Source organism: Terrapene carolina, unplaced genomic scaffold, assembly GCF_002925995.2.
Source record: "Terrapene carolina triunguis isolate 2854851 unplaced genomic scaffold, T_m_triunguis-2.0 Scaffold88, whole genome shotgun sequence".
Lineage (NCBI taxonomy): Eukaryota > Metazoa > Chordata > Testudines > Emydidae > Terrapene > Terrapene triunguis.
In genome coordinates, this window is record NW_020664439.1 from 36,940,822 (window position 1) to 36,959,345 (window position 18,524).

General features: G+C 40.1%; 1 protein-coding gene across 6 annotated transcripts in view; it reads left to right on the forward strand.

Moving 5' to 3' along the window:
• The window catches only part of ECT2 (epithelial cell transforming 2), a 49,633-nt gene extending 34,009 nt beyond the window's left edge, over nucleotides 1-15,624 (forward strand). For 3 of the 6 annotated variants that reach the window (XM_024221310.2, XM_024221322.2, XM_024221327.1), the window contains 5 exons: nucleotides 4,569-4,707; nucleotides 6,455-6,609; nucleotides 8,967-9,074; nucleotides 9,704-9,850; nucleotides 12,602-14,376. In XM_024221310.2, coding sequence (XP_024077078.1) covers nucleotides 4,569-4,707; nucleotides 6,455-6,609; nucleotides 8,967-9,074; nucleotides 9,704-9,850; nucleotides 12,602-12,898 — 846 coding nt within the window. In that variant the 3' untranslated portion in view covers nucleotides 12,899-14,376. Of the gene's footprint in view, nucleotides 1-4,568; nucleotides 4,708-6,454; nucleotides 6,610-8,966; nucleotides 9,075-9,703; nucleotides 9,851-12,601 lie in introns of all 6 variants that reach the window. The other 3 variants (XM_024221331.2, XM_024221338.2, XM_024221319.2) reach the window with 2 other exon arrangements.
• Nucleotides 15,625-18,524: the final 2,900 nt, after the last annotated feature.

Here is an 18,524-nt window from a genome sequence, read left to right on the forward strand (position 1 = left end):
TAATAATAAAAAAAAAAGACATAGGAATCATAAAAATTGTGATGTGTTTTCTGCCCACTTGGCACTTAAATGATGGCTCTCATCTTCCCCCAAACTGATATCACCTACTCAGGAGTGATCTCTGCTAGTATCTGGCACCTACTGCCCCTTTTGGGGAAGCAGTGTTCTTTGAGTAGTGGAGCACTTGTGGGTGCTCCATTTCAGATACACATACAACTCTTGAGCCCTTGATTGAAGATTTCTAGGTAGCAGTGTCCATTCAGCCCACATACGTGCCCTTTGAAATCTTGTGGCAAACATCAAGGCTATATAGGAGTGCATGTCAAACCGTCCTCAATTCCTTCACTTCTGCCTTGGCCTGAGACGGAACGCTACACTGTCTGCCTAGCGCATGCAAGGCCTTTCTTTATCATAGTTAATTTAGGGTGGTTGTTAAAGCAATTCTCGCACCTAAACGAACATTCCTTCTTTCTTCCCTTGGAGACTTGTCCTTTTCTTGTGGGGTATGCCTGGTTTGCCAAGTTTCAAATGCTGCCTCTCCTCAGGAGGCTGTACCAGTGACAATGGATGATCCAAGTGTGTCCATTGCCTGGGGGAGTCCCACATCTCTCAGAAGTGCTCTTTTTTGTTTTTGTGTAGCCCTTAAGTCCAGGGCTAGGCAAAACAGGGAGCTAAAACTCCAACTGCTGGTGATGGAACAGTCCCTGCAACTACCCTCTGATCCAGGTCAGGACTCCCTTGTCCCTGGACTGATCCAGCACCCCATCAACCCCAGGTCATGCTTCTCCTAAGAAAAAGAGAGCCTTTGGAGCACCCTCGGAATACTCCCAAAAAGAGGAGCACAGACTCTGTATCTAAGGAGCCAGCTGCAAAGAAGACTAGGTTCCTGTCCAGGCCTTTATCACCAAGGGTGCTGCTGAAGCTAAGGACTCTTCCTCTGGTGCCAGCAGGACCTTGATACCCTGGAGCTCCAAGGAGAGGAAGCATGGCTCCAATAGGGTGCCCATACTAGTAAGAGGAGTAAGCAGAGGGTACCCTTGAGCTCAGCCCCGTCATTGGCATTGAAGCCTCCCAGTGGTGCCATCACAAGCCTTAACCCAGCCATGGGTACCCATGCAAGTAGCTCAGGTGGGGGTGCCTTTACCAGCAGTACCCTTGGTACTGAGCAGGCATTGGCATCTGACACAGCCTGTGGCATGCTCATCATTACTGGTGCTATCAGCTCCAGCCACTGTGACCTTGGCTGTGGTGTTGGTATGGGGGTCCTTTCCATTACCACATGAGTTCTGATACTCAAAGGATCTCTCTGTGTCAGATGAACCAGAGTCCCAGTTACTGTCAGGTACTGAGTATCTCACGATGCTGAGACCTCGGGCTCCGAGTGGCAAATCTGTGACACAGTACTCTCCTCCATCCTCCTTGTCTGCTTGTCCCTTCCCTTCTCCCATGGGAGAACATGGAGGAAGACTCCCAGTCAGTATCCTCAATTCCCTCTCTCTCTTCTCCCCTCCCCCCCCATTGGGGGTTCTCGAACATTCCTCTTCAGGGAAAACTTTGCAGCTCATCTAGGATAGTGGAACCAACCCAGTATGCCACTCCTGCTCCATTATGGACCCCTGCAATGGCCCTATTGGGACCTGTGGGCTGGCTATTGGCAACAATTCAATAGACTTCCAGTACTGTCCCTTAGGGAAACTGAGGTTACACCATCCTCCCTCTGCCCTTTCACAGCAGGAAACGACATTTGAGGAACTGGAGGGTAGGTCAGAGGAGGAAGTCCCCCTTTTAATTGTCATCACTTCCTTTTAAAAAGTTGCATCTATAATATAGCTTGAGCTAAGTTGGTGAGCCAGAGTCACTTGTCCATGTGCAGCAACACTGGGATGGCTCTGCAAGACATCTGAATAATTGGGGGCCTCAAAGTGGTTATGTGGCCATGGAATTTGAGTAGCACCATGTACCATGAGTACCCCTGCCTTTGGCAGCTTTCTGAACTTTAGCTGTGCTATGCCTGTCCTATACTCAACCTCTTCCCTGATTCTGAATAAACAACCCTAGAGTTTCCAGATGTTGGCACCCATTGACTGTTCTAAGAATTCCTCATGGAACATCACTTTGTGCATTGTCATGTATGCCAACAGACTGCCACAGAAAATAGATTTTTCTGCTCCTTTTGCACAGCCACCTAACTCAGCAGAGAAATGATGGGTTTGCAGTCCCTTTGTGCCTCATCCTCACTGTGTTGTGAGCTGTGGCAACCTGCTGCAAGTAATCCCTGTACCAATAAATACAGTTATCTTTAACCTTTTCCTGTCTTATATTTGGGAAAGAAACTTGCTGCCTTGTTTCACTAGCTCTTGATAGAGGAAAACTGTTCACTTTCAGCACTAATAAAGGCAAATGTCAACATAGGTCTCCCAAAAAATGCTTGAGGAACTTTGATATTTGTCAGACTAGTACACAGAATACTTCCTACGGGTTGGAGTCCGGGTTTTGCCAGCTATTGATTTTGTGAAATAGTAGACAGAAAATCACTTCTGCAGTCTGTGCTAGATAACTTTATTAGAGGTCTCGGTGATATAATGCACTTAAACCCATATATAAAAAACTCTGTCATGAGATTGTTATGAACTAAATAAAACTGCAGAAGCAGAATGGACCCCAAAGGAATCTCAACTTCTTTAAGTCCCAGGATGGGATACAATGTGTTTGGGAGGGGAGCAAGAAAGGGTTACTTTGGAGGTTCATGAATTGTAGATGGACCATGAAAATATACATTTTTACAATATTGTCTCAATGGAATTTCAGAAAATACACAGATAACGTGAGTTGTGATTTTTGGTGGGTGGTACATTTCCTACCCCCAAGGAGTTTCTAGAATTGCCTGTTCTAAGGATGCCTAGAAGTCAACTTTCCAAAGTTCCCCACCTCCTCCTTACTTCAATGTAAGATCACGTGAATTGGGGTAATAGTAATAAATAGGGAATTTTTCATCGTTGTAAAATCTTGCAGGATTTCATCAGGAAATCTAGTTCAACTTTTGGCTCTAGCGAGGACTATTTTTACCTTTTTAAAAATGGGTATTACTAATACATACATTGTCATTGGGGGAGAGGAGGAATCTAAAGTGGACTAGTACTGCACCAAACTTCATAGAAATACTGCAAGCAAACTGGGAGACCATGATTTTGTAGCCTTGATTGTGTACACACCACAGCAAGTGTCTTATTTTAAATAATTAATTAAGATGAAGTACCACACTTGTTTCTTGACCAGTGGATTGCTTTCCTGTGCAACAGTCCCAGGCTCCATGGCTTTGCTTTGGTTTTTCAGTCACCAGACCAGTAGGAATCTGGAATTCCGGGTGTCTTTCTGATGAAAGAACATTTCATGTCATTTCTAAAGTATCTCCTGCTGCTGAGCAATGAACAGGCTATAATAAATATAGTATAAAAACCTATATAGTTTTGGTGGATTGCAGAAGACTCTCCAGTCCTCAAAGAGTAAAAAATTGCTGGGTGAACTCTTTCCCTTGGAATCTGAGTGACTCAAGGGAGAGAGATCTGGAAGTAAACCAAGGGAATAAGGGATCCAGTGACAATCTGCAGGGGGCAAAAATAGTTAATCACTGAAGAAAGCACATGGAAGAGGAAGTAATTATCAAAATGCAGCAGACAGAGTACAGAGAAGATTGTTCTAGTTTTGTGAGTGTAAGAACAGAATCATGAACTGACTCCTGGTGAATTAGGTATCTGAGGTGTCAGAAAAACACTGCACACTCTAAGCGTGAAGGTAAAAGAGAAAAGTACTTTAAGCATAGGTGGTATTGGAGAGGCATGTGAGGTCAAAAGATGGCTTGCAATGGACCATGTTGAAACTCTTTCCCTACCTTGGACTACTTATGAACAATTTATCTCCAAATTCCCCTTCTTTCCCGCAGCAAATAGTGCGTGGCTACATGGAAAAGAGCAGTTAGACATTTGAAAAATACTAACCTAAAGCAAACAGCTGCCAAATGATCTCCTGGGAACCCCTAGCCCATCCACCTTCCAATACTGTGGCCCTCATTGCTTTGAGCTTGCCATGTTTTTCAGTAACTTGTCTCACTTAGGTAAAGCCAACCTTATCATATTTGTAGATAAAACTGCTTTTAAGTCACCCTCTGATTGCAGAGAAGTGGATTTTCAAAGCTAGGCCAAGGGCTGTGGAAATCCAAATCTTGGACTGAGCTACAACTAACAGGTTGCATCCCTATTTGAACGTTGACCGATCTGCTGTTTTTAGGATTTGCTCCATGGCTAGGTGCATACAAGAGTGTGCTGGAAAACTAGGGGAACCAGATGAGAGGAAATATAGCCTTTCAAGGAACATGCCTCCTCTTTTAAAGAAAAGAATCCCAGTTCTTCTGAAAAAAGACATACAGCTTCTCTTCAAGTAGAAGTATAAATCCATATGTTGGAGCTGGTTACTAGATGAAGAATTCATCTGTTCTCTCTCGCTAAGCTTTGATTTTTAATGGTGGTTTTAATTGTAAGATTTAAACTTGTTACCTCATACTCTTCTTACAGATTGCAAGGAAACGGCACAAAGTTATCAGTGCTTTCAAGAGCCCCCATGGCCAGGCCAGGCCCCCAGCATCTCTCAAGCACATTGTTCTCATGCCTCTCTCGCAGATCAAGAAAGTGCTAGACATCAGGGAGACAGAAGGTCTGTGCTTGGAATGGTGTTATAGCTAATAAACCCAGTGGGGGAATGGAGGGGGAGAGAGAACACTGAAGTGTGTATATAATCTATTCTGAGAACTAATTATGTGATTACACTCCAACTGACAGCTACAAATGCTAATGTTCTGGCTTGAAATCCCAAAGCAACACGTTTTTTTATTTAGATTGTTTACCTGCTAGCCAATGATCTTGAAATAACCACTAAAGGCCATATTGACAAGAGCCAGCCAAATGGCACTGTGAACCTGCAATAAAAAAATAAGCCTACAGATCTTTTAAACACAGCCCTTGTTCTGCTGAGTGTTTCTTTTTGTTTGGCCCATTGCTGTTTCCACAAATACAAATCTTCATTTAAAATGTGGTGATGGCACTGAAGGAGCTATCCCTGCTACCTGAGGACAAAGGCTTAACTTAACTCGTGTTACCACTTGGTCACGGTTAGATTAATGTTTCACAGTAGCAACAGTTCATACCACATTATTCAACGTTGTAGCAGCAATGCCATCATAAATCTGTATTCAGAAGCTTGTAATTGTTGTAAACATTCTCTGGTTAGAAATTAAAATACAATAATGTTTCACTTCAAGTGATCAAATTTTTTTTGGCTGGTGTTCTCTAGAGCTCTTCAGCAGAGCTTACTGGGTTTGTATGTTTTCAGAGTTTAAGACAACTCTTCTGAGTAAGAAGTAGGAAGAGGCCATCTATCTAGTAAGCAGGCAGCCTCATACAGTCTAACTGTAATTTTAGATTTAACTGCAGTCATTTTTTAAACTGGTATTAACGGAGAGTACTTGTTTTTACTGTAGCCTAATTATTTGATAGACACTAGAGTAGACTGACAATGAGTTTTTGCCTCTGGGCTTCTTCCCACTAGAAAGATGATCCATTGGTGACAATAGGGTAGCTGAACTCTTCCGACCAAGTTCTAGCCCACGTTTCTGAAGCAGTGCTGAGCACTGTCTGTCTACACTTGCCACTTAATTGTGTTCAGCACTGGTTCAGCTGCCCCTGTTGGTTGTCAGCAATGGGTCACTTGTCCAGCATAGACTGGGTTTAATGTCAATATCCTTTAAGATGTAATTCTAACAATTCTGTTTAGTCAAACTGGTATTCCTCAAATGGTCAAACTTTCTCCATAATAGAATAAATAGAAGGTTCAATGTTGCTTCTCAAAGTGCTCTACAAAATAGGGCAGGCATCCCTTCCCTCTGCTTTGCAGGTGAAGAAACTGGACCTGCCCAAAGTTGCAGAACTGAGAAGAGAATCCAAGCTTTGTTACTGCCATTTCCCTATCCATTAGACCATGCTGCCTCTAAGGCTATGTCTACACTTTAATTAGACACCCGCAGCTAGCTTGTGCTAGCTGACTCTAGCTAGTGGAGCTTAAGCTAAGGGGCTGTTTAAATTGCAGTGTAGATGTTCAGGCTTGGGCTAGAGCCCAGGCTTTGGGACCCTCCCACCTTGCAGCCAGAGCCCGAATGTCTACAGTGCAATTAAATAGCCCCTTAACCCGAGCACCGCTAGCCTGAATCAGCTGGCACAGGCCAACCACAGGTGTCTAATTGCAGTGTAGACATACCCTAATAGTCTTTAACTTGAACCAGACGACTACTTAAAAGTAAGTCATAAGATTACTTGCTTAAAATCTGGTTTTTTTTCAGAATTGTATGAGGGTTGACTGTCCTCTGTTTAGAACAGTGTGAACTGAATGTTTTTGTCTTCAATTGTAGACTGCCACAAAGCTTTTGCCTTGGTTGTGCGGCCACCAACAGAACAGAACAACTTGTTGTTCAGTTTTCAGATGACGACTGAGGAGCCTCCAAAAGAGGATTGGCTGAAGATGCTGTGTCGGCATCTAGCGAACACAATTTGTAAAGCAGATGCTGTAAGTTCTCTAGTACTAGGTTATCAGTGAAAATAGTTCATTGCAAATGTCTTTTAGATACATAAGTAACTGCTTCCTTGTGATAACAGGAAGAAACGAGGCCTTGGCATATCCACAAGCTAACAGAATAAAACTTCTCTGGTGATTAGGCCTCAGCAGCCCTCTTATTCCTTAACCATTAGGTTCTACAGAACCTAAGCATTTTTTAAATAAAACTACTAATTTTTTATGGTTGTGATAACAGTCCAAGGTCTGTAGTATAGATACAATAGGGCATGTCTATACGGAATTATCTTTTGGATCTTTCACCAGTGTAAGCCAGGCAGCGTGGTTCTCTCTGCACTGTTGTAGCATTTCTAACAGTAGGCATTTTCATTAAGATGTAGAAATTGACTGTGTATAATCCCTTAGTTCGTTGGTCTGTATAGACAGCCTGATAGAACAGAGGTATGAAATGCTTTTATCTCAGTGAGGCATAGAGCCCTAAAGCATCTTTCATCACAAACTGGAATGTTCTAAGGTGTCAGCCTTCTGCCAACACCCCTTTAAGCATTTCCAGTGTGTATTTCCAGACCAGAAGCCAAAAATAAAAAAAATTACTAACTTTGAAATACAGCACAAAAATGGTAACAGGGCAGGGACCTTCCAGCTAACATTCTCATTATCTCTCTCTCTGCGCGTACGTACACACACACTGGAGTGAACAGCTGGTTTGAGTTTGATGTCTGTGTTCAGCATGCTACTTATTTTCACCATACAATCTGTTAAATATTTGATGTTGTTTCTTTAAGGCTTAAAAAAAACCCCCAAACTTTAAATGAGTCTTGTCTTTCCATGAGGACACTAGTTCAGAATGTGTGTACTATTTCTGATCCACCGGCTCACTTTGAATAGATGAACGTCTGGAGCAGGGGTATTTTAACCCTCTTCCTCCCTCCTCCCCCTCTCCCCCACAGTAAAAGATATTTTATCCTGAGAGAAGTATCTGACAGTTTTGCTAAGTGGGCCAGCCACCCATCTGTCAGTTCTTTTAATTGTCTTTGTCGCCACTCAATTCTAATAAGTATAATAGTAGAAATGGGGTATCTCTGTTACTGATGTTCTGTCACATTACAGTACAATAGAAAAGCACTTGATCCCTCACTATTTCCAATGTGGAATATGACATTCTGAAACGCACATTGCCTGCATAGAAAGATTGTCCATTCCTAACTACATCTAGTCCTCAAAGTGGTAATATACATTGGTGTCTACTTAAAGGCAGCAGCCCCACCACACTTTAAAGCAACACATTTCCACCCTGAATGTGTCCCCATCTTTAGCTTGATTTGAATACCAAATAGAATGGAATCTTTTTGCACTTTAGGGGGTCAAAAACTTGATTCTCTTCTCCATCTGTACCTGGGTGCCGCACCCTTTCTGAAAAGTCTGTGATGTTGGATAAGTATGCCTGTTTTCTCATAAATGAACTAGGTATTTACAAGTCTGCCACATGGTGGCAGTAAAGGCTTTAACTCCAGCTCTGCCTAGTAGCACTGCAGTGAACAACGTTGTCATAAGCTGTTAACTGTGTGTGTACAGTCTTCTCTGGGCAGCTTTCCTCAGACTTCACAAAAGATCAATTCCTTATCCCTCACATAAATAGTCTAATCTAAAGATTCCTGTGATGCTACTGGAGTTTCAGAACACAGAATATGAAAAATTTATTGGGATGTCAGTGACTCTTCTTTTAAAACTGGCAAGTAAAACTATAAAAATACGTAAAGCTTCATCCTATCCCATGCATCTTAATTATGTAACTGAGTACTCTACATTTTGTATCACTACAGTAATGTTAATTTCTATTCTCTGGAGGGGCTCGGGAGATTCTGAAGCACTTTTTTTACCAAACATAGGCCAAAGGTATCAATCTTACTAGAAGACTGTATCTTTTTGAAGACTACCCATTCTGTCCATTTAGAATAGTGGAGTGTCTTGCCTTGCCAAGATTCCACTACATTTACAGTTCAAATGTGTGTACCCCTTCGCATCAGGCCTGGCTATTTAACAATTTCAGATTTGACCCACTTGGTTTGCTTTGGTCTGCCCTGATTTTGAAAATGGGGCTAAGGTCTCCTACAAGAGACTTTCTAGTAGCTAGCTTCAGTAAATCGAGTAAATCCAAATAGCAGCTGCAAGATTAAGTACAGCTACATTCGCTATCCCTTCTCCAGTGAAATTTAGGGATCTTCAAACAGGAATTGATAAATAATTAGATTTTAGAAGATTAAACTCAAATTTTTGAGTGTACTCAAAGATGTGTTGGAAAAATCCTGGTGGATTTGTGCACCTGTTCTTATAGTTCTGCCTGTCTGTAGGAAAACCTTATTTACACTACTGATCCTGATTCAGTTGACATAAATACGAAAGATGTGGACAGTACGTTGAGTAGGGCATCCAGGGCAATAAAGAAAACATCAAAAAAGGTAAGTGTTTAATTCCCTGCTTGCTAAGTAATTTACCTGATATGTGAACCTTCTTAGTCACACCAAAACCTACTAGGGCCAGTGTAGTCAAGAAATTTATGTTGGTATTTCTGCCAGTGCTGCCAAAGGGGGGTGTGTGTGTGTGTGTGTGTGTGTATATATATATATATATATATATATATATATAAACTGATTAGGAGGAGAAAATGAAATTGGGTTTTTTGTTGTTTTTGTTTTTAATTGCAGGATTGTAAATGCATCCAAAAAATTTGCCTTTACTTTTTATACATTAAAGGAAATTCCATGAGATCAGTTGTGCTGCAGAGTTTCAATGTGACTGTTCTGTGAGCTACGTAAAATGAAGAGTCTGTGCTAATTCAACTCATGGTGTCCAGACCACATGTAGTATTCAGCTGAAGGGGCAGGGATTGAAAAGAGCATGCACAGGTTGACTACTAAAACAGACCTCTAAGATGGTGTATAGAAAGCACTGTAGGACATGGTCTCTCATTGCAAGGTCTCTAGACTGTTAATGTAATTCCACAGCAAATCAAAATGTGAATGCATGTTAGATGCTAATGATCTCACGCTAAGACAATGTATGTAACAACTCTTGTCAAACTCTGCAGGTTACAAGAGCATTCTCTTTCTCCAAAACACCCAAAAGAGCTCTTCGAAGGGCTTTAATGGCACACAATACAGTAGAAGGAAGGAGTCCCTGCTCATCTAGTGAAAGATACTTGGGCAGCCGCCTGACCAGTACATCCTCATTAGCAGTAAGTGACTTGGCTGTACAGTCTAAATGGCATAACCTTAATTTTGATAAAGCTGACTGTATTCATTTTGGTGCACAGAACGTATTCTTACATGGCAACCTCTTATTAAACAGGGTCCGCAATGCATATGCAACACTTGTCTATACTTTTTTTAAAAAACCTCCATTTATATTCTGGTCTGAGTAAAGTCACTTAAGATGTCCTATTAGTCTGAAAATGCAGAAAACTCTGCTGTAGCATGGGAAACAAGGAGCGAGAATGCACTATGCAGATTCCAAAAGTGACCACCTTTTAAGAGTGATCGTGCCCTGTCATGGCAAGATGAGAAACTCCTAGCACAACCCGAAATGAAATAATTTCTGAAGCTATCCTATGATGAAGTATACAACTGGTTCGTGTAACTTTGAATGGGTAAATTTCCCATAAAAACAGACATCCTGTGCTGTCTTACCTCATTAACTTCTATGCTCATGGACTCTAAATGGGGGTGGGGAGCCAAGAAACTACAGCCCAACGCCCCCCCCCCCCCCCCCCCCAAAGGATACTCAGTGTGTCATAGGTTTGGGGAGGGGAGAGGATCTCAGTCTTCAGTGTCTAAAATAACACATACTGCTACTCTTTTCTCTGCTGTAGTTTAAGAACTATAGCAGTAGACACTCAAGTTGCCAGCACAATTGACTATAACAGATGGGACTTGGTAGGATTGAAAATAAACTAAACACAATTTACTCAGAATTTAATGTTATAATACCTGCTCTTAGATCTGTAACTTGTTGAAAATTTCCCTTGTAACTCTCATTGTGTTCTTCTCCTATAGTTGCCTTTCAGGGTATCCCCTGTGGAATAGGGGTAATAAAGTATAATGTGCATGCTAATGGCCCATTGATAATCAACCCAATCAAAGTATTGCTTCTCTCTGCTGCTTGAGTTAAGGATGGGAGCATATGAACTAACATTCTGAATCCGATCAGTGGTCAACCTAGTGCAGTATCCTGTGTCTAACAGTAGCCAGAAATTGCTGCTTCAGAGGAAACTGGTAAAAGCTCAGCAGAAGGTAACTAAGGAATAAATTGCCACAGGGATAGTTGCATCCTACCTCCCATTAATTAGAAGTTGGACTTATGCTGTGAGCATCCCCCTTCCCGAAAAAATCACTTACAGATTTAATTTTTATTCCTCCTCCCCTCTTGCTATTGTATCTCTGGCTATCCTCATTCTGGTACAGTTTGCATCTCATAAAAATAGTTGCATTCCAGTCATGCATTTTCTCTACCTCCTATGTCCTTACATAGTTGAGCATTACCCTTAAACACGTCCGCAGAACTACCAGGGATTGGTTGAATCCCTTTATTTTCTGTGCATTATCAAGATGAATTCAAAATCTCTTGATGCTCTTCCAAATAGTAAACTACCAAACATACAAGTTGACAGCATGGCATCCATCCTGTGCTTAGGAAAAGGGCAGCTGTGGTTTAAAAATAATCCAACCTGCAGCTAAATCCGTTATGAAATCAAGTGTTGCATTTGGGTGGGGCTAAATGGCAATTTTCACAGTTTTCAAGGTAACTACATCTCTCACCTCTTTGTGGCCTCCTTGAGGACACCCACCCTCTAGATGACTGCTAGGGCCCTGAGACTTTTCTTGGTTGGAGTCCCGCAACTCTTTATCTAGATCTAGAATGTAATTCCTCCTTCAATTCACAGATTATCTCATCATGTCTGAGTTTTTCATTGAGCACCTGCAGTTCTGCTTGCTCTCTGGGGCAATGACAGTGTCAAAGCAAAGAGTTTGTTCAGATCAAAAGAGTACATATCTTAAAAACCCCTCACATGCTAGTCTTGACTTACCAAATAGTCACCCATATTTCATTTCTCTAAGTCCTTCAGGATTTGGCCCTCTTGGTCAGTGTCACTGATCAGGTGAAAGTGACTTTTCCCCACTATGTTAGGGTAATCACTTTGAGACCCTGACTAATAAAACAGAAAACCGTATAGAGTTAAATTAGCACATGCAACTTCCCCCAGGAGGTAAAGCTACTCCAGACTTGCTACTTGCCTAGGGATTTGCAATAATTACCCCAGTGATTTTTCGTTCCAGCAGGCAGCCCTCTAATTCCGCCATGGGATTGTATTCTGGATCCTAGCTCTTCAAGTTACATATAACACTTTTATAAAGTTGATTCAATTGTCTGAAATTTTGTTTTGTATATTGCTGTGACAGATGATATAGACACCTGGGATACCCGGTCAAAGCAGCGCTTCATGTAGGCGTTTCAATGGCCTAACGCACAATAGCACTGATAATGTGTACCCAAGAGCATCGTTTGGATGGGGAAAATGACTTGTGAATTTGTCATTACTTCAATTTAAGACCATTAATACAATCTCCACTAGAAGCAAACTATTGCAGAAAGAGTACTGATCTTGCTTGTATGCATTATTGAACCTGTTTAAAGTGCTATGGCATGATCTTGCTGCTGTTCCTGCGAAATTAATCTGTTGAAGATATTGAGTAAGTTTTAAAATTCGCAGAACATAAGAGCCCACTAAGCTTCTTACAAAGAGGTTCAAAGGAATTGTTTAGGTGAAGTGTTTTGTCTAGATAATATCCTGGCCATCAGTATGTACAATTCATTGTATCTATTTATTTATTACTTAGAGAAATGGCATTGGAAATAAGGCACAATAAGAGTAACCAGTGAATTTATGCAGTGTCTGCACTAACTCTTCACCCCCCCTTCCTATTTGTAGATTGCTCGTTCCTCTTCTACATACAGCCTAAATGGATCTGTCAAACATGTCGTTAGTGTTCAGCGCTCCAATTCTGTTGATGGGAGCTCTCAAAGTTCCAGGTCTCGACCTGTGCTCTGTCCTGACTCTACAACTAGCCGTCCTTCACATGCCAGAGAAGGAAAAACTCTTTCCAGCCCTGAAAGGTTAAATGGCCACTCGTTGGCCAGACCATGTCCCATTCCTGTCATTACTACCACTTGTGATGTAGGAGATGACTGGAGTGGTGTTGAGAACAGTCCCGTCGTCAAACCCTGATCTTTAATGCCCACATTGTATAAAGTGAGCTTCCTAAAGATTCTCCTATGTAGCACAACTACTAAAAGATTAAAGAATCCGTCAAATGTTTCTAACGGGTGCTGGGTTTTCCTTGGTCTGTCTTGGTGCACATCTCAGTTCCCATTAGGCTACTTAATATTTCTTCTGTTAACTAGCTGGGTTTGAAATGGGGAATTTAAATTCTTTGGAAATGGGATTGACATCACTGGTCTCGAGGGGTTTTGGATTTCTTTCCAAGTTTTTTAACCATGTTTGCCCTACGATGGCATTGAAGTGCCTCTTTATATTTACACATTTAATGTAAATATGGGCGAGTCTTCATACTGAAGTCAAAATTTGACACATGAAATTCTGGATTCAGCATGGAGTCTATTGCCTCTGATTGCAAGTATGGAAGAATTCTAGAGTACAACTGTTGAGACTTTCATGAGTCTTAAACCGTGAGTGTTGCAATTATCATCCTCTGCTAAAAACCTTCATAAGAACATGTTTCTCTTCTAGATCAACAACTAAAGCACAATTATAGTACTATCACTTATCACTTCAAGTGAAATTAAACTTCTGAGGTTGTAAAGAAAATTTTTTAGCTCTTAAAGCAGCTCTTACAACTATTCTTATATTAATTTTAGTTTCAACTTTTGCTTAGCAACAAACTGCTAAGCCTGCAGATCACCTTAAAATCCACTGATGATCAGTTTTGCTGAGACTTGTTCACAACATCAGAATAGCAAGCCTTTTGTCTAGTTTTCAATCATATACAGACATACATAGGCTAAGACTATTCAGTAATAAACTATCAAAATAAAGTTACAATTTTTGTGGCTTTTTTATACCAAAGTCTCTGTAAGGGTCAAATCAGTAGTTTTTGAGGAATCTTGAAAATATGGTAAGAGCAGAACAAGTTTAAGTGGTTATGTAGCTAGAGGAAGTTCATCTCAATCTTTCAAGATTTGCTAATATAGCAAACTGTGTTATAACATGTTCTGCATTTGAAAACTTGGAAGGAGATACTATGCTGTTGTAAAAGCATGAACTGCACAGGGATGTGGGTTAGATATGTTTGCTTTATTAAGAATTATTCAGAAGGTCTCCTAGTTCTGTGCATACCTCTCAACAGTTTTGTTATAGGGGAAATCTTCATTTTCTATAATGAATTTATCCATGTGTCTTACCCACCAAGTTTGTTATCCAAAACTTGAAAATGCCAATCCTTAAAATTAGGGGTTAGCAGACTACCTCTATTGAAGAAACTGGACCCACTGTGTCCCCGTTATTTTGGGTCTTGAAATGTTGAGAGGTATGACTACAACACTGAGACTGATACCTTGATCATATTAACAATTTTTTTTTTTTCCCCTCTACCAGGGTATCTCTTCTCCTTCCTTGGTCAACCTTCCCTCAATGTTTGCAAAGAGGAGTCATACCTTAAGTCGATCAACAACCCACTTGATATGAAGTAGGCTTAAAATGAACTACTATACTGTAATGACTGACAAGCAACTGGCTGTTCAGATGACCTGTTACTGACATTAATGGTACTTTAGTCATTGTCACTTAGTTGCCTAACTTAGTTACCTAACATCTTGCTAACTGGTAGGGACTCTTTGATTAGTACTGAAGCAGATGACCTGGTCAAGCAAACAAGTGGAAAAACTTGATCTAGGCTTAGAAATAATGTATTCTTTTGAACAATCCATTTCCTCACCGGCGTAATGTAAACACTTTCTTTCAACAAATTGTCTCCTTTATGCAATAAACTGTTTTGGTGTTAAATGCTGAAATTAAGAAGTCTCTTCTTGAGTCATCCACTGGATTATGTTCTTCAGTTAATCTAGAAGAGGTTGCTTAACTTCATCAATTGGCTCTGTACTCCTCTTAAAAGCTAATGCATGGACCATTGACTAAACTGAAATAGTTTAAGATATGCCCTTTAAAGTATCACAGTTGACCTGTTATACAGCTGCTTTTTCTGGGTATTCTAGAAGATCTAGCGTGTTTGTGCATGAATGTACTTTGAGTGGTCTACTGCATATGGTCCTTCATATTTTCTGTGCATCCTTTTCTAATCCAATACATCCAAATCCTATAACTGGCTTAGCCACCAAAAGTAACTTGATCTGATAGCGAATTAAAACTAACACTTTTTGGATGTGGCAGTCCAAGGAAAAACATCACTGTACTTAAATTGTATTTATAGCCTTTGAGTTGAGACTATTTTTAAAACTGTCTCCAGAACCTTGTTTAACTACTTTTTATATATAGCTTATTCGTGCACAGGCTCCTCCCAGTGCAAAGCTGAAATTGTGGACCTGGTTTCAATTTCTAACACTAATATTTTTACTTGCAGGTTTTTGGTGTATAATTTCCAAAACCTTTTTCTAAATCTTTGCTATATTTAGTCTTTATGTATTTTTTTTTTCTTTGCAAGCTGTACATTTAAAAATAATCACGTTTTCATTCTGTATATCCAATACTGTCTCAGGAATTGTCCAACTGTGTATATTTCTGCACTTAATAACTTTGAACTAATTGACTGTGTGTCATGTGTGGCATTTCCAACTCTAAGATTCCCTTTAACCAGAAAATGCTACTTTTTCTGTTATATGTAATTAGTGCTGCTTTTGAAGATGTCAGCCTGTTACTTCTGTATTTTTAAGATAGGTTTTTTGCCAATATAAATCATGTAAATAAACTGTTTAAAACAACATTGCTTACTGTTGTACTAAACAGACTTTTCAGAAAAGTCCAATGAGTCTGTCAAGAGCATTACTGCATCAGGAGCTAGTCTAGAAGCTTGTTTAGTGAATCATAGTAATATAGTGGCAGCCCAGTAAATTAATATACATATACCCAACAAGGTTCCTGTGAAATTCCTTGTGAGGATTTACTACCGTGGATACTGTTCTATCAGTGTGTTGCACATTTTCTGACAATATGACTATCTTTGGGTTCCTGTGTTTGAAGAAAAAGTAGCTATACCTTCCAAGAGGAAAATCCCTAAAGTACAGAAACATGCTCTGAAAGCTAGCTGTAGGATGGATGGATGGAGATTGATTCTTCCTTAGACTGTAATAATATTATCTTTCAGTGTATTTCATCGTAAGCTAATTGCTGCTAACACTACATTACTGGTATCAGAAATATAATGCTTTAACTTTCCAGTAAACTGCAAAATTCCAAACAATGAGCTTTCTCTTGCTAGGTCCTGAGCACTTTTATCCCATTCACTTGAGTCCCTTGTTGTATTGGGCCCTTGTTTTCACTTAAAACTAACACACAGGACAAAGCAGTATAAGGGTGTCATGCTGTCTGGAATGGTTCATCACCATGAGTGCCAACCTCAGGGCAGACTGTCAAAAAACATGATAGACACCCCAAACTGGTTGCATGTTCTAAAATTAGATTTCACCAAACTAGTAACAAATGTGAACTCCTGAAGCACTATAATTATCTTACCATGGAGTCCTAGACAGTCCCCTTGGGCATTCCAGTCTGTCTTACCTCCCAGACAAGCAGGACTTAGTGATAAACTAATCTTACCCCAAAGATCTCAAAATATTCAGGTTGATCCCAATCCCAAGAGACCAGTCACTTACCCCATGTTAATTTGTACCGTAGATGTCTCACCGAAGGCAATGCTTGTAGCCAATCCTATAGTAAACTAAGGATTTATTCACTAAGAAAAATTAATGAGTTTTTTACAGTTTAAAGCAGGCAACATATTTAAACAAATGAGTTAGTTACATCTGTCACTTTTTGGAAGCATAGACTGTCAGCATTGAATGCCTTTTAAGGCTAAACCAGGTTAACTGGGGAATCTCTCTGCTTTTGTTTCCTCACTCCAGCCCTGTGAAAGTCCAAACAGCAAAAGGAGAGAAATTCTTTATCTGCTATTTTTATTTCCTTCTTCCAAAATTCAAGGTGATGGGATGAGCTTTCTTGCACGTAGCACCTTCACGGCTGTAAGAGGACCATCAGCCCAGTCTTTGTATCATGACGTTGCATGATGGCCCATTGAGTCTTGATAGTCCTTGATGAGTGGGGAACCATTCCTCCTGCCTGGGTTCATAAATTCAGAGCAGGCATTTTCACAGCTATAGAACAAAACTTAAGTATTACCTTTATAGCATGAGATTCAGACATTCTAAATAAGATTAATGCATACAATCATTTTTTATAGAGACTAAATGAATCCTTACGAGTCTAACATCTCTCTTGAATAAGACTAATGTACAGGTGAGCTGGTCTGGTTTCCAGCTATGAATTTGTCAGTGCTCATCTGGTGCCTAAAGCCCTGGTGAGAGCTGGCACCTGGTCTACCATCATCACAAAGGCCAATCAAGAGACAAGGTCACACGATATTTATGTATAGATCTTTCTGAGTGAGAGATTACTAGCTGTGTTCTAATACAATTTGTCACAAGAATGCCTTGATGGAATTACAGCTTTGTATTGTATAGTTGTAGATCTATTCTGTATGTGGTTATAACACATGCTGCTATCAACATTGTCAACTATTATTTCTCAGCTATGATGACATGAGTCTTAGACTTTTATGTGAGAAGCCCCAAACTGACTGTAATCAATAGGGTTCCAGTGTACCAATGGAAATAAAGCAAAGGCATGCTGACTAGCTCAGTTAGTTCTGCCATTCCCACAACAAAAAAAATTATATGTATAATGTTCAGGAAACCAATGCCCCCCCCCCCCCCCCCGTTTTTCTTTAGCAAGTCTTTTACATTTTGTGAAGGCAAGAGTCAAAGTAAAATAAATTGGATACTCTGTAGGTTCAAACCTCAAATGGAGCTGGATTAAAGCCCCCCCCTTCAAGGCCTAACTAATCTTCTACCAGAACAGACCAAAACTCTGCCACTCTTTGTACACTGTACTTGGCCCTCTTGTAACTGCAGTCTGTCAAGACCTATCTTTCTGGATCAGCATGGTCCATTATTCTGTAATTTGGCCATGGAATCTATCCACTGACTAGAATTACTCCCTACCATAGAGTGCAGACTTAAATTTTTTTTTTTTTTAAACCTCACTCTAGCAGTGTCTGGTTAAGAGTAGGGCTGTCAATTAATTGCAGTCAACTCACCCAATTTAAAAACAAAATTAATTGCGATTTAAAAAAAAAAAGAATTGCTGTTTTAATTGCACTGTTAAACAATAGAATACCAATTGAAATTTATTAAATATTTTTGGATGTTTTCTACATTTTCATATATATTGTATTCTGTGTTATATACTTTCATTTCAATTACATTTTTGCTTACAAATATTTGCACTGTAAAAATGATAAACAAAAGAAATAGTATTTATCAATTCTCCTCATATAAGTACTGTAGTACAATCTTTGTTGTAACTGCAACTTACAAATATAGATTTTTTTTTTTTTTAGTATTTTTTTTGGTTACATAACTGCTCTCATTGTTTAGAGCTGGCCCAAGGGTTGAAGTGAAGGTAAAAAGCTGCTAGGAAACTGAAAGGACTGCTGTAAACAGCCTAAGTGGGGTTTTTGTGGTCTGAAGTGTAAAACCTAGAAGTAGAGGCTCATCTTTCCTTTACTGGTGGCTTGTCTTGTTTGCTCTTTTCTTTCCTTTAGTTT